The following is a 22625-nucleotide window of genomic DNA, read 5'->3' as shown; positions in this document are numbered from 1 at the left end:
TTAAAACAAGAATTATTAATCTATCTATACCAATAAACGGTTTCACGCTTTCAAAAGGAACAACGAACACTCATAAATCTATAGATTATCAAGGTTCGTATTTCCCGCTGCGTCCGTTTAGTACATACATAATAAGCCCAAACGCAGAAGATCTTTCTAGAACGTCATTTCTGGAACACATACGAACTTAATAAAAAATAATAATAAAATATTCTTAACAAACCTCTCTTCTCTTCTCGCCCCATCTAGTCTCGTCTAGTCAGTCCACCGCTAACTATTATTATTATTATTTGGAGCATTTCAGACCAACCTCTTTCATTTTCAAACTCCTCGATCTCTGTTATCCACCGGTACGATCTTATATTATTATGATGATGTTTACTTTACTGTTTAATTAGTTGTTTTATTTACTGTTATTTTGATTCAAATTTATATTTGTATTGTAGATGACTAGATCCAGTTTTTATATTCCGAACCGTTGAGTGTTGTTATTGTTGTTGATGTGTTGGTTAGGGTTTATGAATGAATTGGAGTAATTAATTAGGTTCCTGTTTGATCGTGTATGTGACGTCATGTTAGTTTGTAGGATTTTAAATTGTTCTTTATTCTGCTTCACAAATGTTATTTTATAGCAGTTTGATCAATGTATCATAGGCGGTTTGTTTTTTTTGCTAGAAAATTGTTTTACAGTTAAATAGTTAATATTGGACTCTGATACGGAATGTTTTTACTATTATATCTGTGCTACAAGTGTTAGTGATTGCTTATAATAAAGAAACTTCGAATTATAGTCATGCCATCGACTTTATGCTCGACTAAGCTTGAGCTTGGCTCGTTTAACTTTAACTCACTAGAGCTTGGGCTCGGCTCATTTCGACTTTTATTTCTAAATCTCGAGCTTGGCTCTTGAGTGGTTTTTAAAGCTCAAGCTCGGCCTAGTTATTATTTAATTTATATACATTTTTAGTTATTTTTTAATATATATTTTAGTATAATGTTTATGTATAACATAACATTTTATAACATAACATATGTTATTTCAGTATTTTTATCATAGTTTTTATATATGATAATAATAATAATAATAATAATTATGTAAGTGTATACATTATTATATAAGTATATACCAGATAATAGATAAAAAAAGTATATAAGCTCGCAAACCACCTTGAGCTTGATATGTGAAGTTTGGGCTCGGGCGCGTTTACTAAACAAACTTATTTTTAGGTCTGAGTTTGGCTCTTGCTTGTTTAATCTTGGCCATTCAAGCTTTTAGCGAGTCAGTCTTGAGTAGCTTACTAGCTTTTAGAGAGCTTTTCTCGAGTTCGGACTCATTTAATCTAGAATGATATTTGTATCCGTTGTACTTACTTTATGTGAAATTTTGACTATTTTCAGTTGGATAAAGTAACTTCATTAAGGAAACAAGTTACATTACTCAACCAAGATGAGTGTGGTCGGATTTGATCTCGGGAACGAAAGTTGTGTGGTGGCAGTTTCCAGGCAAAGAGGAATTGACGTTGTTCTTAATGACGAGTCAAAGCGTGAGACTCCTGCTCTCGTGTGTTTTGGTGACAAACAACGGTTTCTTGGGACAGCTGGTGCTGCTTCTGGTATGATGAACCCGAAGAATACAATCTCCCAGATTAAGCGGTTAATAGGCCGTCCCTTCTCGGATCCTGAGTTGCAACAAGATCTCAAGGCGTTACCCTTTTCTGTTACTGAGGGACCCGATGGTTTCCCATTAATCCATGCTCAGTATCTTGGGGAAGCAAAGACGTTTACCCCGACACAGGTTATGGGTATGGTATTTTCAAACATGAAGACGATAGCTGAAAAAAACTTGAATGCAGCAGTCGTGGATTGCTGCATTGGGATACCTGTTTATTTCACTGATCTTCAAAGACGAGCGGTTATGGATGCAGCTACTATAGCTGGGTTGCATCCTTTACGGTTGATGCATGAAACAACTGCAACCGCTTTAGCCTATGGGATATACAAAACTGACTTGCCTGAAAACGAGCAGCTCAATGTCGCCTTTGTTGACATTGGGCATGCTAGCATGCAGGTATGCATTGCAGGATTCAAGAAGGGGCAGTTGAAGATACTGGCTCATTCTTTTGACCGGTGCCTCGGTGGGAGGGATTTTGATGAGGTTTTGTTCCAACACTTTGCTGAGAAGTTTAAGGGAGAGTACAAGATTGATGTGTTTAAGAATGCAAGGGCGTGCCTTAGGCTTCGTGCCGCATGTGAAAAGCTCAAGAAGGTGCTTAGTGCAAATCCAGAGGCTCCTATGAACATCGAGTGCTTGTTGGATGATAAAGATGTTAGAGGTTTTATTAAAAGAGACGAGTTTGAACTAATTAGTGCACCAATATTGGAACGTGTGAAGAAACCTCTGGAGAAGGCTCTTTCAGAGGCTCAACTAACAGTTGATAATATATATGTTGTGGAGGTAGTCGGTTCAGGTTCTAGGGTTCCAGCTGTAATTAAGATTTTGACTGAATTCTTTGGGAAAGAGCCGAGGCGTACCATGAATGCAAGTGAGTGTGTTGCTAAAGGCTGTGCTTTGGAATGTGCTATTCTTAGTCCCACTTTCAAAGTTAGAGATTTTAAGGTATAATCCAGTTTTCTCTAATAGTGACTTTGATTTCAAGTCTATATTTGTATGAAGACACTTATTTGAATAAATGTCTTTCATTTTTAAAGGTTCAAGAAAGCTTTCCCTTTTCAATTGCTTTAACATGGAAAGGATCTGCTCAAGATTCCCAGAGTGGAAATGTGGAGACTCAACAAAGCAGTATTGTTTTCCCCAAGGGAAATGTAATTCCCAGTGTGAAAGCTTTGACTTTCTACAGGACTAGCACATTTACAGTTGACCTACAGTATGCAGATGTCAGTGAATTGCAGGCACCACCAAAAATTAGTACATACACGGTATAAGCTGTTCAAAGTACTTCAGTTTTAGGTAGGTTTTGAATAATCTTCATTAGCTAAGTTTTCGTGTTCACTGTGATTTGCACAGATTGGTCCATTCCAAGTGTAAAGAAGATGGTTGTAGTGAAAGTAATGTTTATTACTTGAAGGTGTGAGAAATACATAAACAACTACATCTATTTATACACAAATAAACCCTAGCTATTAACCCATAAAAGGCCCATGGGCTTTAGCCAACTATATGGGCTAAAACCCTAATTATAACTAAATACAACTAACACTCCTCCTCAAGTGGTTACAAATAAAATCTATCTGAGCTTTCTGGAGCGGTTTAGTTAGAATGTCTGCTAGCTGAAAATTTGTCTTCACATGAACTGGTTGAATGGAAGGAGGATCAGTTTGTGTGCCTACTACTCGATCTCTGATAAGGTGGCAGTCGACCTCAATATGTTTTGTCCTCTCATGAAATACTTGATTCTTGGCTATGTGAATGGCTGACTGACTATCACAGTATAACCTCATCAAGTCATTAGAAACAACCCCGAGCTCTCTGAGAAGACGACGAACCCATGTCATCTCTGATGTTACATCTGCCATGGCTCTATACTCCGATTCGGCACTCGACCGGGAAACCGTGTGTTGCTTCTTACTCTTCCATGATACAAGATTTCCTCCAACAAACACACAATATCCGGTGGTAGATCGTCGAGAAATCGGACAACCTGCCCAATCTGCATCTGAGAACCCTGATACCCGACCATCTCCTTCCGTGAAGACACCTACACGACAATGACCCTGATCGGAGTTATAATATACCCAAGCCAGGTGAGGTCTTAAGATATCTTAAGACACGAATGGCAGCATCCCAGTGACCGGTGTATGGTGTAGCCATAAATTGGCTCAGAACACTGACAGTAAAGGAGATATCCGGTCGTGTGACGGTTAAATAATTAAGTTTACCAACCAACCGTCTGTATCGCTCAGGATCTTTCATTGGATCTCCTTCCTTTGGGAGGAGTTTCTTTGTAGGAAGCATTGGGGTATCAACAGGTTTACAACCCAGTAAGCCACATTCAGTTAACATATCAAGAACATACTTTCGTTGGGAGAGAAGTATTCCTTGTGGAGAGCGGGATACTTCTATGCCAAGGAAATACCTCAATCGACCTAAGTCGCTGACCTGAAACTGAGACTGAAGAAACTGCTTGAGTTCGATAATCCCGACCTCGTCATCACCTGTGATTATAATGTCATCCACATAAACAACTACGATAATCCTCTTTCCTTTCTGGTGTCTAAAGAAGACAGAGTGATCGTAGGCACTCCGAGTCATCTCAAACTGTGCCATAACACTAGAGAATCGACCAAACCATGCCCTGGGAGACTGTTTAAGACCATATAGAGAACGACGTAGTCTACAAACTTTCGAGGCCTCCTCCTCGACAACGAACCCTGGGGGCTGCTCCATATATACCTCCTCCTCAAGAACACCATTAAGAAAGGCGTTCTTGACATCAAGCTGATGGAGCGGCCAATGATTAATGGCAGCAAGAGCGACACAAATACGGACATATGACATTTTAGCAACCGGAGAGAAGATTTCATCGTAATCAATGCCATATGCCTGAGAATACCCTTTTGCAACCAACCGAGCCTTTAAGCGGTGTAAGGAGCCATTCGGGTGTAGTTTAACCGTAAACACCCAACGACAACCAACAATACGCTTCCCTTTAGGAAGTGTTTCAAGATCCCATGTATGATTGGACTTTAGAGCCCCAATTTCATCTTCCATAGCCTGTCTCCATCCTGGGTGAGCGAGAGCGCTCGTCACATTCTTGGGAATCGGGTAGGAATCAAGGGTAGTGGTGTACGCATGAGATTCAGGAGATAGGTGGGTGTAGGCAACATAGTCCTGAATTGGGTAACGAGTACATTTCCGGGGTTCCTTGCGAAAGGAAATAGGTATATCGGGAAGTGGGGCACCAGGAGGATCATAAACGGGTGTATCAGAGGTTGTTGGATCGGGTAAGGATGTATTAGTGAGAGGTGTGGATTACTCAGATGTAGACGGAGTATCGGAGGGTATTTCGGGGTCGTGGCCAGGGTGTGAATCAAGAGTCGCTGATGTTTGACCCCTACCCCGCCTAGCATATGTGAAAAGCAGTGGCGGAGATTCTGTCGGTGGGTCAGAATCAGTAGAGATTGGATCGGTAGAAGGAATTGACACAGGAATGGTGGGGATGAAGGGAGATGTGGGTATATCGAGGTCGGGAAACGGGTCAGAAACAGCAGTGGAACACTCTGAGAAAGTAAGGAGACTCGTGAAAAGTGACATCGGCACTGGTAAAGTATCGGTGAAGTGATGGGCTATAGCATCGATACCCTTTTTGAACCCGTGAGTAACCAAGAAAGACACAACGAATGGCTCGGGGATCAAGTTTGATGGTTTTTGGACTATGGTCATGAACATAGGCGACGCAACCAAATACTTTAGGTGCGAGAGGAAATGGATCATCGTTGGGAAATAGTACAGAAAACGGTGTTTTGCCATGAAGAACGGTTGAGGGCATGCGGTTAATCAGATATGTGGCAGTGAGAACGGCATCTCCCCGAAAACGATGAGGAACACGTGATTGGATCATGATTGTGCGAGCAACATCCAATGTGTGACGATTTTTGCGTTCGGACACACCATTTTGTTGAGATGTATAAGCACACGATGATTCATGAATAATGCCGTTGGTTTTTAAGTATGAAGAAAAGTCGGTGGAAAAATATTCTTTAGCATTATCAGATCGAAAAGTTTTAACGGTGGTGTTAAATTGGTTTTGAACATAAGCATTAAATTCTCGAAATATGGAAAATACCTCACTACGAGATTTCAACAAATAAACCCAAGTAGTGCGAGAATAGTCATCAATAAAGGTAATAAAATATTCAAAACCCAACGTAGATTTGATAGGGCAAGGACCCCATACATCAGAATGCAACAGTTCAAAACAAGAACTGACTCGATTAGGCACCCTAGGGGGATAGGGACGCCTGGTATGTTTACCAAGTTGACACGACTCACAATGAAAATTAAAAGACGAAAGTGGTAAATCTGGTCGCATTTGCCTCAGAACCGCTGTAGAGGGATGACCTAACCGACAGTGAGCCTCCCTGACAGCGGAATCACATAAGTTTAATACAGGATGCGAAAACGGGGATATACGATAGAGACCTCCTGATTCAAAACCAGTACCAATTACCCGGTTTGTTCCTAGTTCATGAAAAACGCAGTGAGTTGGGTAAAAGGTCACAGAACAGTTGTTTTGTTTGGTAATCTGACTCACTGAACAAAGACTGGTAGGAAATTTAGGAACAAATAGGATAGAAGACAGTTTTAGGTTTTCCGAGTTACTGATGGATCCTATGCCGAGAACGGGACATGAAGATCCATCGGCAAGATGTACCGGTGCATGGGAAACATTTTGAAGACTAGAAAAAATACCCCGATTCCCAGTCATGTGATGTGTGGCTCCAGAATCAATCACCCATGATAAGTCAAGGCTAGAAGGTTTACCTGAATGTGCCGAGCTGGTTTGAGGATGAGGCAACTGGGAGGTAAGAAACCGTTGAATAAGATCATGCTCCTCTGTAGTAAATGTATACATGTATGTATTTTCGCCCATAGTGATACACGAAACTGAAAATTGACTGTGAACAGTAACAAGTGCGGGTGGAGGGCGGGAACAGATTCCGGCGTGAACAGTTAATCCCGGCAGTGAACAGTAATTCCGGCAGCGAACAGTAACTTTCCGGCAGTTAACAGAAATTCCGGCGAACAAACAGTAACTTCTGGCAGGAACAGTGACTTCCGGCGTGAACAGTTATTTCCGCGCGTAAACAGTGATTCCCGGAGTGAACAGTGATTTCCGCGATGAACAGTACTCCGGGTGAACAGTGATTCCGGCGTGAACAGTATTCCGATGAACAGTGATTCCAACATGAACAGTCTCGTCGGTGAACAGTACTTTCACGGTCGAAAAAAAAAAGATTTCGTGACAGGACAGAACAACAAGGCAGGGGCTTGTTTCAGATCTGAAGGCTGCTGGTGACGGTTGGTCAGACTCGGGTTCGGGTCAGATTGCGGCTAGGGTTTGGATCGAGAGCTGTAGCTCTGATACCATATAAAGAAGATGGTTGTAGTGAAAGTAATGTTTATTACTTGAAGGTGTGAGAAATACATAAACAACTACATCTATTTATACACAAATAAACCCTAGCTATCAACCCATAAAAGGCCCATGGGCTTTAGCCAACTATATGGGCTAAAACCCTAATTATAACTAAATACAACTAACACCAAGCAACAAAAGCTGACCGTGCCAAGGTCAAGGTTAAAGCTCGTTTGAATCTACATGGAATTGTCTCTGTGGAGTCTGCACAGGTGGGATATTATTGAGTTTTAGACGATCACATTTTTGCTGTATATTTCGTAGCTAGACGTTTCTGATTTTTCTTATTTTGTTTCATTCCAGCTTGTTGAAGAAGACGAAGTTGAAGTTCCAGTGTCAAAAGAACCATCAAAGATGGATGTTGATAAAGCTCCAGCTGATGTGGCTTCTACCAATGAAAGTGATGTGAATATGCAAGATGCTCCTGTGACTGAGAATGGTGCTCAAGAGACAGGAGACAATCCTGTTCAGATGGAGACTGATACCAAGGTCAGTAATAACATATGATTGATCGTCTGCTAATCGTATGATTGTTATGAAATTGATGTGTAATTATGCTCTTTAGTTTTTGGCGATCAAGGTTAATTTGTAAACATGAACTTGTTCTAATAATTTTTTAGTAATTTTCTTGCTGGATGCAAAATATTAGTGTGTGTGTGTGTATTTTAAAATTGTTTTGCTGTGCAGGTGGAAGTTCCAAAGAAAAAGGTCAAAAAAACCAACATACCAGTTTCAGAATTGGTGTATGGGTCAATGATACCTGAAGATGTGCAGAAGGCAGTGGAAAAGGAGTTTGAAATGGCGTTGCAGGACCGTGTTATGAAGAAACAAAGGACAAAAATCATTACCTTCTCGATATTATTCAAAATTTACACTTGAAACATTGAAAAAACCGACTCACGTTCTCCCTTGGGCCTTGCTTTTAAGCTACACGATAAATTGTACGAGTTTGTCACGGAACCAGAGAGAGAAGCATTCATAGTTAAACTTCAAGAGACAGAAGATTGGTTGTATGAAGATGGTGAAGATGAAACTAAAGGTGTATACATTGCCAAACTTGAAGAGCTCAAAAAGGTTTGCTTTTTAACTCTTGATGTTTTATGTATACTATCTGCTTTCAATACTCAATTTTAACATTTGACACTGTTGAAACAATTGCAGCAAGGTGATCCCATAGAACAACGGTACAAGGAGCACTCGGAAAGAGGATCTTTTGTTGATCAACTGTTGAATACTATAAACTGGTACAGGCAGGCTGCGGTGTCTGGTGACCCGAAGTATGAACATATTGATTTGAGCGAGAAACAGAAGGTAACAATCTCGGAATCTAATTTTTGCGATTGTATGTACATTAATAATTTTTAATCTATTCTCACTTGGTTACCGGTTATCCCCTTTCTAGGTCTTGAATGAGTGCTCAGAAGCAGAAAATAACTTCAAGATACACTTCCAAAGCACTCTGAACCTGTTCTTCTGTCATCTGATATTAGAAAGAAAGCAGACACAGTTGATAGGTACATATTCAACTTAATAACTCAAAGCAATAACTTTTTATTTTTAAAAGTTAAAAATCTTAAGTCGTTTATGTTTGTGTGCAGGGTCTGTAGGCCAATAATGACAAAACCAAAGCCTGCCCCGCCAAAGCCATTTACTCCCGAGAAACCATCCTCGCCTGCGCCAACTCAGGAAGGCGAGCAGCCTTCTCAAGCAGAAAATGCCACAAGCCCGAACCCAAGTGCAGAAAACGATGAGAATTCTGAAGCGATGGAAACAGAGAAGCCTGAAGCTGCTGCTGAATAAGGCTCGGTGCCTTTGATTTTGTTTAGGTTGTGTGCTTTCTGTGGGGGGTGGGGTACGCTTTTCGTTTGTATAATCATTAATATAGATTTTGGTGGGTAATGGTCTGTCATCTTGGTTGAAGTTAATTTGTAAGGTGAAGGTTTAGGTCCACGTGTTCGAGGGTGTGTTCAGCAAGCAGGATTGTTGGCCTTTAATGGATGCAATTGAAACCTGTACACATATTCTGAATGAATCTTGCTAAGTATCACCTCAAATTGTATCACAAAATTATGTCATCATTATTTTTAGTTTAGTTTTATTCGTGAAGGTGTTCAGAGAGGCGCGCAACAAAATCTCAGTTGGGAACGGAATCCGGTAACAACCCCACTTTAAACCGATTTGAAAGACCGGATTTAAGTATTAATCCGGTCAAACCCAAACCTTTCCCATTATAAACCCAAACCTTTGCGGAACTCCAATTCGCTGTTCGGTTTAGTCGGTATCAAGGAAAATTTTTGAAATCACCAACAAGATTTTGAAAAGAAAAAAAAGCCTTATTACAGGAACATTGTCATAACAATGTGTTGTTGCCTATATACATTTGCCAAAAGAATTATTCTAGACACAACATTATTATCATAACTAACAACAAAATAAGACACAGATCCATAAGGGATTCACTAGAATAAATGAGTGTCAAGAAGCTTAAACGAACCGCTAGAAAACACAGGCTCCATTGGTTCAACATTCACATCCACTAGACCTGTGTTGGCGACCTTCATTACTGACATCAATCGTCTCAGGAAAGTACCTATAACCATATAATTAACAAACCAAATTACCGACACCTACTTCACCGAGCATTTTGTGAAATGTTATGGGTCGTTAAAAAGAGCTTACGTTTCTTCCTCGGGTTCGTTCTTAAGTGCATTTGTGGCTATACATTGGAAAGCAGCCTCCACATTAGTTCCTTCTTTTGCAGAAGTCTCATAGTATGGTATATTTCCCTTTGAGGCACACCATGCCTTTGCTTTCTTTCTCGAGACCTACAATCATAAGGCGCAGACACGTATAAACATATCATGTAATGCCTTACGGAATAATATTTTCCAACATAAAAGAAAGGCCAACCTAGTAACCTACCACTCGACCATTGCCGCCATCAACATCTACTTTGTTACCGAGTACAGCAAATGGAAAGTTGTCAGGATCGGATGGACTCGCCTATATACATCCATTAACTTATTTTTACATATGGCAAGAAAAATATTGAAAATTATAATAACAAAGGTAAAATCAAGAATCACTTGAATCAGAAATTCTTCGCGCCAGTTGCCTAAATTCTCGAATGATTTCATGACGTTTACATCGTATACAAGAACACAACAGTCAGCTCCTCTATAGAAGGCTACACCAAGGCTCTGAAATCTCTCTTGTCCAGCAGTGTCCCATATCTTGAAATAATAAAAAAACAGGTCATGTTATTACAGCTATTCAAAACGCTTGAATAAAATTAGCTAAAAAACTTGATTTAAAACAAGTGAACAATTGAGTTGAGGTGAGTTGACTCATTTTTGTAACCGAGCCAAAAAACAAGTCATGGCTCGATCTTAGGCTCGTTTAACTTCAAAATCGAACTCGAGCCTAGCTGAGATGCCTCGTTTAATTTCGAGCTCGAGCTAGCTCGGTCACCATCCTCAAAAAAATGTACACCAACTTTCTTATCACATCATATGGGCAATATGCAAATAGTTGCCCTATCATACGGAGCATATGATGCTATAGAGTGGAAAGTTCATACGGATCATATGACATTTGTCGATGGTTATACCAGTCATTTCTTTCTCAATCAATAACATATCATATGAGTTTTTTGATCATTTTCCGCCCTACCATTAAGGTAGTACGATGTCACTAAAAACAATGTGGCCTTTATGTCTTTATCAATGGTCACATTACTCCGTCAAGATTTGGCTCTCATATTATGACATTTTCCGTCATATCATACAACTTGTATGATACTCGAAACGACTCTTTGACCACTTTTTGCCCTACCATACGGCCTGTGTGACACGTCACTAGACACATAACTTGTATTTGTAATGCGACGACCAAATATTTTACATAGAGAGCAGCAAAAATGATGTATAATAATAATTCTATATGAATTTTTCATGTCACCTGCATAGTGAACAACCGATCTTCAAACTGAACTTCTTTCGTTAAGAAATCGGCTCCAATGGTGGCCTTGTACTGATTGCTAAACTTACGATTCACATACCTAATCGAGCAATTGAATCCAACAAAATCAGAATCCGGAAAATTAACATTCGCATAGCGAAAAAACAAATAAATAAAATAATTTAAAATATTACTGGTTCATCAATGACGTCTTCCCAACCCTACAACATGAGTAATAAAACTATATTAGAACATTAAGGATCTTTCAATGACATGCACATGCATGGATAAAAGTTTATTTTCAAACATGCATGCATGATCTGAATTTTGTATAAATTTATGATGCATGATGATTATTATTTGTTTCGTTTGATTTTATATATTCTAAACATGTATATATATATATACCCGCTGTCTCCGAGGATGATGACCTTGAGTAGCATTCTCCGTCGAGAAGCCATGGTTAATTAATTAATATTATCAGTGATCGATCAATCTTGACAAACACCAATTAATATTTTTGTGTTATGATGATGATGATGATCAACATTTTCTTGATATTTTTTCATTCTAAATCTGCTTATATTTTATTTCATAAAACAATAGTGACGTGGTTATTAACTTATATCCAAATGTTTAATTATTTAGATAAATGATTGAATACAATAATCACCTATCCTACATTACGTACGCAGCAACCAACACCATACGATGCCAAAAAACTCCGAGAAGGCGAAAAAAATTTTGGGCCAAAGGGGAAATTTTTGTTTGGCCTTAAGTAAAAAGAACATTTTGTTGTGTTTAAACAATTTAATTTATGAATGGACTTACTTGATTATGATTTGAGTTGTGTAAGAGAACTGATAAAACAAATGTTCATTGCACCAAGTCTAAAGAAACATTCTATCGTACCGAATGCGTCAATTTATATAAAATAAAACGAACGTGAATGATATTCTTTGATCACTACACTTCCACATGATCATCGCACTAAGTTGAATCATTTTTTTTATGTTCTAGGAGATCGATATGTCGACCATTCATCCACCGAAGAAGAGAATGTGAATTCTGTTACCCAGACCCAACTGTCTGGACAACCAGTTGACGCTTTGCTCGATCAAACTTCACTGTGCTCGACATTTAAAATTAGATTATTCATGCCTTGCTTCAGTTGCAAAAAGATCATCGGAATAGTGGCTGATATATAAATACAAGTAACTAACTCACTCTGTCCATAAAATATCACCAATTTTCAAACACTAATATTAACTAAGCGAGCGATCTGTTGTTGGCAGGGCCGCAGGTATATGTTCTTCTGTAGCAACGACTGTCTAAGCCAAGTAAAGGGCAACCGAAAATCCTGAGAAGGTAAACAATTAAAAGAAGAACCCGCAAGGATCCTGATCCAAAGAGGTTCATTGCTTCGGTCCATACTACAACATCCCAGGAAGAGATCCAACATGCTAATCCAACTTTTGTTATTTAAAAGAATGATGCATGATATATTCTATTGTTCTTAACATGTTAACAAACGATGATGAAATTAATGTTAGGGCTCATGCTTTATTGAAGAATTTGACAGCATGTGGATCAAGTTAATTATAGTTTTATATTGTAGTCAAAGGTGGTTTTTCATTTAACAAAATTTATGCAGAATATGGGTACATGTTCATTTAAAACCCAATACTACTGCATGTTGAACACACCCTCGAATACATAGTCCTAAACCTTCACTTACCCACCAAACTAAAAGGCACGGAGCATTATACAGCAGACTAAGGCTTCCCTGTCTCAATGGCTGCCGACTCATCAGAATTCTCGTTTTCTGCACTTGGGTTTGGGCTGGTGGCATTCTCTTCTTGAGAAGACTGCTCGCCTTCTTGAGCCGATGCAGGCGAGGACGGTTTCTCGGGAGTAGACGGCTTTGGCTTCATCATTATTGACATACAGACCCTGTACATATAAACATAAAACTTTAGTTTTCAGAAAATATGAAAATAATCAATAATAAAAAGATCTATTTAGAATATATATACCCATCGAGCGTCTCTGCTTTCTTTATAATATCAGTTGATAGAAGAACAGGTTCAGTATGCTTCGGAAGTGTGTCTTGAAGTTGCTGTGAATTCCTTAACCAATTTTCTGCTTCTGAGCACTCGTTCAACACCTAGAAAGAGGGTACTCGAGTGAGAATATACAAAATTAATAAAAAAAAATGGGATTTTGAGATATATTTACCTTCTGTTTTTCACTCATATCAATGTGATCATACTTCAGATCACCAGACACAGCAGCCTGCCTGTACCAATTTATACTATTCAACAGTTGATCAAAAAAAGATCCTCTTTCCGAGTGCTCCTTGTACCGTTGTTCTATGGGATCACCTTGCTGCAATTGTTTCAACAGTGTCAAATGAAAACAGATGTGTACATTACAGATCAAGTGCTAAAAGAGGAAACCTTTTTGAGCTCTTCGAGTTTGTCAATGTATACACCTTTAGTTTCATCTTCACCATCTTCATACAACCAATCTTCTGTTTCTTGAAGTTTAGCCATAAATGCTTCTCTCCCTGGTTCCGTAACAAACTCGTGCAATTTATCGTGTAGCTTGAAAACAGGGGAGATCGTGAGTCGGGTTTTTCAAGTGAATATGTTTAATAATATTGGGAAGGTAATGATAACTTACCTTGTTCCTCATATCATAGACATAGGATTCAACAGCATTCTTTTTGTCCTTTGTTTCTTCCATAAGCCGGTCCTGCAACGCCATTTCAAATTCTTTTTCCTCTGCTTTCTCCACATCTGCAGGTAGCATTGCCCCATACATGAACTCTGAAACTGGTATGTCGGTTTTCTTGACCTTTATCTTTGAAGCTTCCACCTGCATAGCGAAATAAATAAAACACAAAATACTAATATTCTAAAAGAAGTTCATGCGTTAGAAATTTACTTTGGTATCTGACTCAATCTGAACAGTATTGTCTGTCTCTTGAGCAGCATTATCGGTCACGGGAGCATCCTGCATATTTACATCACTTTCATTGGTGGAAGCCACATCAGCTGGAGCGTTATCAATATCCATCTTTGATGGTTCCTCTGATACATGAACTTCAACTTCCTCTTCTTCGATAAGCTGGAATTATAAAAGAAACGCCTTACTACACACAAATAATCAACAAAACCAAAATTTGACCGTCTAAAACTCAACGATAACTCACCTGTGCAGATTCCACAGAAACAATCCCATGCAGATTTAAACGGGCTTTTACCTTGACCTTCACACGGTCAACTTTTGTAGCTTGAAATGGGCCAATCTATGCAAAATCACAGTGCACATCATTTAGGCAATGAAACTCATTCAAAAAACTAACTAAAATCTGAGTCTTTGAGAAGCTTATACCATGTAAGTACTGATTTTTGACTGTGCCTGCAATTCACTGACATCTGCATACTGTACGTCAACTGGAAATGTGCCGGTCCTGTAGAAAGTCAAAGTTTTCACACCGGGAATTACATTTCCCTTGGGGAAAACAATACTGCTTTGTTGATTCTCCAAATTCGCATTCTGGGAATCTTGTGCTGATCCTTTCCATGTTAAAGCAATTGAGAAAGGAAAGCTTTCTTGAACCTTTAAGAACAAAAAAACATTTATTTAAATAACTAATTCGGGATGTGATCCAAACAAAATCTTCTCAAAATAGTTGGTTATTCATCAACCACATCGATGATAAAATGTCGTATTGAATTCATAATATGGTTTTAAAACATAAATTCACATTTTATTTAATTTGATTTGTACAAATTTATAAGATACTTAATTTTAAAAGACAACCTTCACATAATTTTAGTTGAGTTTTTTTTGGGAAAGTTAGTTGGCTAGACGCCTAATAAATTTGTAATGGCCAGTGGATTAAATTTAAATGATGATATATTCATATATTTATTTCCATATTCTATGTTTTTAAGGGTTCCTAAGAATTCACCCATATGTACGCAGAAAGGGCACGCACAAATCTATACTCGAATTGAAGAGAATAAAATTCTCAAATTTAATGGTATAACTTAAAAACAGTATATAATAGTTATTTACATTTAACAAAATTGTGGAACTAGATTTCAAATGAAAAGAAAGTTAACAATGATGGTCTATTCATTTACTCCAATCCATAACTAACATCTAGTTAATTATTAAATTTGATGGTCATCTTAGTCATTAATTTGCCTTCTTAATGGTGCAAATTTTTCATGCACTTTTCATGATTTAAAACCTTTTTATTTGACGCTTGTATACAAAGACAGTGCATATTAGATTCTTTATATTTCGAGAGATCTGATGTCAGACGTCACTCAGACAGCACAAAAACATGCATAAAAAGACAAGTGGATTATACCTGGAACTCTCTAACTTTAAAGGTGGGACTAAGAATGGCACATTCCAAAGAACAGCCTTTGGAAACACACTCACTTGCATTCATGGTACGCCTCGGCTCTTTCCCAAAAAATTCTGTCAAAATCTTGATCACAGCCGGGACCCTAGAACCTGAACCAACAACCTCCACAGCATAAATATTATCAGCTGTGAGTTGAGCTTCGAAAAGAGCCTTCTCCAGAGGTTTCTTCACACGCTCCAATATTGGCGCACTAATTTGTTCAAACTCATCTCTTTTTATAAAACCTCTAACATCTTTATCATCCAACAAGCATTCAATGTTCATAGGTGCCTCTGGATTTGCACTAAGCACCTTCTTGAGCTTCTCACATGCTGCACGAAGCCTAAGACACGCCCTTGCATTCTTAAACACATCAATCTTGTACTCTTCCAACTTTTCAGCAAAGTGTTGAAACAAAACCTCATCAAAGTCCCTCCCACCGAGGCACCGGTCAAAAGAATGAGCCAGTATCTTCAACTGCCCCTTCTTGAATCCTGCAATGCATACCTGCATGCTAGCGTGCCCGATGTCAACAAAGGCTACATTTAACTGCTCGTTCTCAGGCAAGTCGGTTTTGTATATTCCATAGGCTAAAGCGGTTGCAGTTGTTTCATGCATCAACCGTAAAGGATGCAACCCGGCTATAGTAGCTGCATCCATAACCGCTCGTCTTTGAAGATCAGTGAAATAAACAGGAATCCCAATGCAGCAATCCACGACTGCTGCATTCAAATTCTTTTCAGCTATCGTCTTCATGTTTGAAAGCACCATACCCATAACTTGTGTCGGTGTAAACGTCTTTGTTTCCCCAAGATACTGAGCATGAATTAACGGGAACCCATCGGGCCCCTCAGTAACCGAAAATGGCAACGCCTTAAGATCCTGTTGCAACTCAGGGTCTGAGAACGGGCGGCCTATTAACCGCTTAATCTGGGAGATTGTATTCTTCGGGTTCATCATACCAGAAGCAGCACCAGCTGTCCCAAGAAACCGTTGTTTGTCACCAAAACACACGAGAGCAGGAGTCTCACGCTTTGACTCGTCATTAAGAACAACGTCAATTCCTCTTTGCCTGGCAACTGCCACAACACAACTTTCATTCCCGAGATCAAACCCGACCACACTCATCTTGGTTGAGTAATATAACTTGTTTCCTCAATGAAGTTACTTTATCCCACTGAAAATAGTCTGAATTTCACATAAAGTAAGTACAACGGATACAAATAAGTACTCAAAGGGAAACATAAATGTCCAACATTAACTACCAAACTTAAAATTAAACTACAGCATAACTTAACATAAAATCAGGACTAGTAAGCGATTAATCGCTTGTCGGCCGGAGACTGACTAATTTTTAGCTAACCGGCCAAATCGCCCCTACTCGGATCTAGTCATTCCAAATCGGTTCTAATCGGACCAAATCGCCAACAAACTTCTGGACAATTTCCAGCCAAACTTTGTAAATTACATACAAAAATGTGTATGTGTGTAACTGAAAATTACATACAAAAATGTGTGTATATAAACATATAAAACTGAAAAATAACGTACAAAAATTCCAGTCTGATTAAACATGATTAATCACTAGTCCCGACTTCCCACCACCACCAGCCGACTAGCTCCCAGCGAGTTCTACAGCACTGCCTACAGCCACATTCAATACATCAAACTGCTTTGAAATAACATTTGTACATCAAGATCAAGCACAATTTCCAATCCTACAAACTATCATGACGTCATAAACACGATCAGTCAAGCAAACAGGAAGCACATTACTCCAATTTAGTCATAAACCCTAGCCAACAACACATCTACAACAATGACAACACTAAATAACTCAAAAGTCAAAACAGATCGTCGATATATCACCACTACAATGCTTTAACCTAAAAAACACCTGCTAAATCAGTACGGATTCAAACTAAAAATAGTAATAACTCAAACGCAACTAATTAAATTAAGAATTAAGCAGTAAGCATGATAGTGTAAGTTGAATTTAAGAAATAATAATGGTGACGAATTCATACCTATTTGAAAATGAAAAGACCTTTCACGAATTAATTCAACAGATTATTAATATTATTATTTATAGCCTCGCGGTCGTAGTGAATGTTATCATGCGTGTGAAATAAGCTTCTAGTCACCTTTCGCATTTGGGCCTACGTGAGCCTACGTGGGCCTATTTTTTTTTAACGGTGACTTTCGCGGTTAAGAAATATCACATTCAACATGAGAAGGAGCCCCGCCACCCCCACTTGGGCCAGACTATGTTGACATAATCGGGATCCACGCTGACATCCGAGTTTGACTTGGCCGTTTCTGGTAAAACCCAGTTGGCTCACCCCGCCCGAAGGCATGACAGGTTTTTTTGCTCTGGAAAAATTCATTCGGAATAAGGACTCGAACCCGGGACATCCGAGTCATCCATCATGTTCCTGGCCATTGGGGCAAGCCCCACCGGTTTACCGGGAAAAATATTTTAATTAAATAATATTTAAAAAATAAATTAATTGTAAAATATAAAACTATATTTTATAAAACTTTAGCAAATCTTAGCATAACCTCGGTCAAACAAAGTCGATGATGGTTAATTAACATTACTATTACTAGTCTTGTGTATAGTTAAGTAAATCTAACACGTGACATGATCTGATAAGATAAAGCGTAGCGGGTAGAGTTATGCCGGCGTTTGGTCCAAAACGCTAAGGAACCCCCCCCCCCCCCCGGGTGTCAAAAAGGCTTCAAAAATTTTGTACACAACGCTAGATGAGGATGATGATGGGGCCAAGCCATACAACCAGCCAATGAGATGGAAGGTGTTGGCGTTTTGAACATTGTTCATTGCATTTGGTCTAAGGGTTAACATGTTATATTAAGAGTGATCATTACTTTCAAGACTACTAAAGATGTATGTTATGTGCGTATGTGTGTGTATAGTTACGTTATGAATGATAGTTTAAATTAGAGCATTAGATGATCTTCCACCAGAGTGATCATATTAGACATTTGATTGATAACTCGATTAATAAATAGAGAGTTGACCATATAACAACGTGATTATCTTAATCTCCATTACTGATGAAAGTTTATGAATCTTTGATTAAATGTTAATGTGAATATAGAATAATGATTCATCAAAGATGGCGTATGATAGAATTATGTATATATCATTCCATAGGAAACTTGTAACATAATGAAGATTATGTGTCAAATAGTTTGGTAACGGTTTGATTTTGACTCTTTCTTTTAAGTGGAAATTGAAATTTTCTAGGGTTATTTTTTTTCCTTGATAGGACGAAATTAGAAATGATATATGTTGTCATAAAATGTAGACTAAGATAGACTTCCGGAACTAGACGTTAAACCCAAGTTCATAAATGCATCCATTTCGACTTCCATTCACTCATGACTATTCAGCATGACAAAACACAGTAAGTTATCATCACGGGCTTATAATGAGTTCTTACCAAGTTAATATTCTTTGATTATTGTGCATAGTCATTATGAAACAAATCTAAATAAACGATTACCTTGCAAACCTTTCTTTCAATTCATGTCAGCCAATTGCTAACAATTCGATACTATAAAACACGCCACCATGTTTTCTTAAACATGTATAATTTGCCCTTCACATGGTGCCCGACCCTAAACTTAGCCTTTGGTTTGATTTTTATTAGTAGCACAAAATATGTAATACATTGTAAACATATAAAACACTATTGTAACACGCATATACAAAACCTTGTTAATAAAAAGTTTAAAAAATTTAGGTATTTTTTATATTCTCGCAATAGTGTAGTATTCTAAAATAAAACCAACATATAAATGCATATATTATTATAATTTATAAACATAACATATATTATTACATTATTTAGTTATACTTAAACTTTAATTATATATAATAATTAATACATATTAAATACAGTAAATATCATAATATGATTTGGTTCACACCTCCTATAGTTCTCCCCCCACCATAAACATACATGACATCCTTCCATAGTTCCATCCCAACTATCCAATTCTCTATCGCCATTAGAGAATAATATACTCAATACCACCTGCAGGTTCCAGTTCATAAATTTATTATTTTTTAAGAAATTTCATTCATCTAAAGAAGATATGTGATATATTTTATTTTATTTTGTTTCAATAGTTCAAACCATCATTTTCAGGTAAAGGTTTTGGTGTCACTTTCATGTGATATAGATCGATCAAAGGAATTGAATATGTAAGATTCAGTACACTTCCACGTTATCTCACGAACCTGAATCGTTTTCTTTTTATGTTACAGGAGACATGTCGATATTTAAAATTAGAAGTTTAATCTTAGCGCATTGCTACAAGTGCAAAACGAACTTCGATGAATTGGACACGTTCTATGAATGCAGGTAGTTAACTAACCATACATGTAAAATATCCTTAGTTTTGCTATTCAAAAGGACTAACGTACTATACATGTAAAATATCTGTTGTTGGTAGGCATATGGTCTTCTGCAGCCTAGGCTGTCTAAGCAAAGAAAAAGAGGAACACACCAAAGAAAAAGAGGAACACACCAAAGAAAATATTGAGATCGGTAAAAGAAGCCGCAAGAATCCAAATCCAAAGAGGTTCCTTCCTAAGGCTCAGGAACAGGAAGAGATCCAACGTGCTGATCCCGTCGTTCGGAGCAGGCCCAAGCACACGATCAGGAAACCGGCTCGGTATCTAGATTGAGTTAACATTTACTCTATTACTTAGGCACTAAACCCATGATCCGATGTTATCAGTTGATGTTTTTAATTTTTCATTTCCATTTTCGTTTAAGTAAAGCCCCTTGTAGTTTTATAATTATTATTATTTTCATTATTATTATTACTATTTATATTATAATTTATTCACTCAAAACTAACAATCTGAATTAGATGTTAACATTTGATGCAAAGAGTTTACTTTATTAAAGGTCTTCAACAATGTTATGTTATATATAAATGATGAAATATATTTGATACATCAAGTAAACTAAAGCAAATTTAATGTGTGATATTATGTGTTCCATGTGAATGCTTAAATTAGTATAATTTACCCATGTATAAGTTATCTTATATACACATGTATACGTAAACGTTTAAAATTTTTAAGGGTTAGGCTATACGTAAACTCACACCCCCCCCCCTTCCTTGCTAATCTTACAGCCCCTTAAACTTTCATTTCTCCCTAATATTTGTAATTGACATGTTAATCCCTCTTATTTTATTTTAAAAATATCTCAAAATATCAAATAAAAACTATTAAGTTTTTATTTATGTTTTACAGTCTTTTTATATACTTTTATTATTGATTTTATTTTTTATTTTTTTAAGATCTTATAAAAAGTTTGTTTATTTTTTTTATGTATTAAAAAGTTTTGTATACTTTCTTTAGCTAGTTTTTTATTATTTTTTTATTTATAAAATGTATTCAAAACAATTTGATTTTTTTTTGTTAGATTTGGATATATGAGATTAATGTTACTTGAAAAAAGAGTCAAATTTGTTTATAAAGTTGCATGTTATTTAACACTTTATTAAAAAAAAAATAATATGATTTTTTATAAAGAATGTAAACTATCTCTTAATTTAAAACAAAATGCTCTCTAAAAATATTAAATCAAGTATAGAAAAAAAAACATTTTTTAAATGCTTTTAAATGTACATAACAAGATAAATAGAAAAAAATTTGTTAATAAAAATTGAAAAAAAATGCTTTTATAAAAATAATGTAATAATAAAAGGTAACAAAATGATAAAAGAAACAACCAAAATGTTTTAATTGTATTTGTAAAACTTGAGGGATGAGATATATTTAGTAAAATTGATGGGAGAGGACCGAGGGGTAAGTTTAGAAGCACCCAATTTTTAATAAAAAGAACCTAAGAACAAGTTAAATGATTTTTATGTACATAATATATTCTAAAGACAATTACAAAGTTAGTCCATGATGTTTCCCTAAAATAACAAGGTTGGGTAATAATATTTAAAAGTTGCAGGTATGAGCTCTAAGGTTTTAATTTTCTAACAATGCTAGGTACTAACTTTAACTTCCGTTGTCTTAACGCTCGGGTTTACCAATGCCCAGTCTTCAATGCTCGGATTTTACCAACGCCCGATCTGTACCGGCCGAATAAACATTGTTTTAAATATTTTAAGTTTTTTGTATGCTAATTTTTTATATGTTAATTATATTTAGGGTTTTATTAAGGTACTTCTACTAACGTAATCAATACCCAACAAATGTGCGTCAACTCGTTGTTGTAACACAATGTCCGGTTTTACCGGCCGAATAAATATTGTTTTAATTCATTATGGACCAATTCTATAGATCGAGCCCTCAACCATCACCCTTCATAGCTTTTTACAAATCACCATGTCAACTAACGAACAATGTTGTGTTCCAAGATTAAACATTCAATATAAGTTAAGAAGAACAGTTAGCAACACGGATATTGATAGATATAGGGAGTAGAAAATGAAGAAAAGGTATTAAGAGAAATAATGTGAACCAATCAAAGATATAAAAATACAAAATTAGAAGAGCATGATGTTTATGAAAGATTACATCCTCATTACTTTCTATTGAGATTATGAACATACAACATATATCTCTTATATTCCAACATGCGCAATTAAGGCTTCAAATATCAAGATATCCAAGCAAAACTTGACATTGAGTTAATTAATGATCTAGGGTATACTTAAGCTACTAGAACATGGTTTAAGTGATAAAATATGAAGAAAAAGCTTAGAAGCCATTGAGTTACTACCTTAAGAACCTTTCAAAATTTTTGGTAAGCTTCGCTAAGAAACTTTATTAGCAACACAGGTTTTATCGATTGATTAACATTGTAAATTATGGACATCAGTTATTTAGGAAAATAAAGACTGTAGTGCTTATATATCCTTGTCAAGATAGCTAAGAGATGTTAGATCTTATAATACTATAGTTTCACGAGATACGTATCTATCTAGATTTATGATTAAAATGTTCGTGTCATCATACACATTTAGAATTTGAGGTGTTAAATTCTTTATTGCAATGAATGAAACTGAGGATATCT

At 36.9% G+C, this 22625-nt stretch overlaps 1 protein-coding gene and 2 pseudogenes across 3 annotated transcripts; 1 reads left to right on the top strand and 2 right to left on the bottom strand.

Annotated features, from left to right (window-relative positions):
- Window positions 1-202: 202 nt before the first annotated feature.
- Window positions 203-9199, top strand: LOC143576469 (heat shock 70 kDa protein 15-like; annotated as a pseudogene). The gene is made up of 9 exons (XR_013142958.1): window positions 203-350; window positions 1399-2617; window positions 2710-2953; window positions 7290-7369; window positions 7461-7646; window positions 7845-8231; window positions 8319-8468; window positions 8560-8671; window positions 8756-9199. The product of XR_013142958.1 is annotated as a heat shock 70 kDa protein 15-like (transcript).
- A 286-nt stretch (window positions 9200-9485) lies between these two features.
- LOC143576471 (ras-related protein Rab7-like) lies at window positions 9486-11578 on the bottom strand. The gene is made up of 7 exons (XM_077060548.1): window positions 11526-11578; window positions 11312-11338; window positions 11118-11217; window positions 10244-10390; window positions 10080-10160; window positions 9837-9982; window positions 9486-9747 (listed from the first exon to the last, which is right to left on the bottom strand). The coding sequence occupies exons 1-7, from the start codon at window positions 11576-11578 to the stop codon at window positions 9678-9680; spliced, it is 624 nt and encodes a 207-aa protein (XP_076916663.1). The 3' UTR covers window positions 9486-9677.
- A 1302-nt stretch (window positions 11579-12880) lies between these two features.
- Window positions 12881-16721, bottom strand: LOC143576473 (heat shock 70 kDa protein 15-like; annotated as a pseudogene). The gene is made up of 9 exons (XR_013142959.1): window positions 15508-16721; window positions 14517-14744; window positions 14335-14430; window positions 14067-14249; window positions 13803-13997; window positions 13577-13723; window positions 13356-13505; window positions 13154-13284; window positions 12881-13070 (listed from the first exon to the last, which is right to left on the bottom strand). The product of XR_013142959.1 is annotated as a heat shock 70 kDa protein 15-like (transcript).
- Between the last annotated feature and the right edge of the window lie 5904 nt (window positions 16722-22625).

This window comes from Bidens hawaiensis, unplaced genomic scaffold, assembly GCF_021521415.1.
Source record: "Bidens hawaiensis isolate Kalapana, Puna unplaced genomic scaffold, B.hawaiensis_p1.1 tig00028226_1, whole genome shotgun sequence".
In the NCBI taxonomy this organism is placed as follows: Eukaryota; Viridiplantae; Streptophyta; class Magnoliopsida; order Asterales; family Asteraceae; genus Bidens; species Bidens hawaiensis.
Note: the sequence above shows the minus strand (reverse complement) of the source record. Positions and strands in the feature narration are given on the sequence as shown.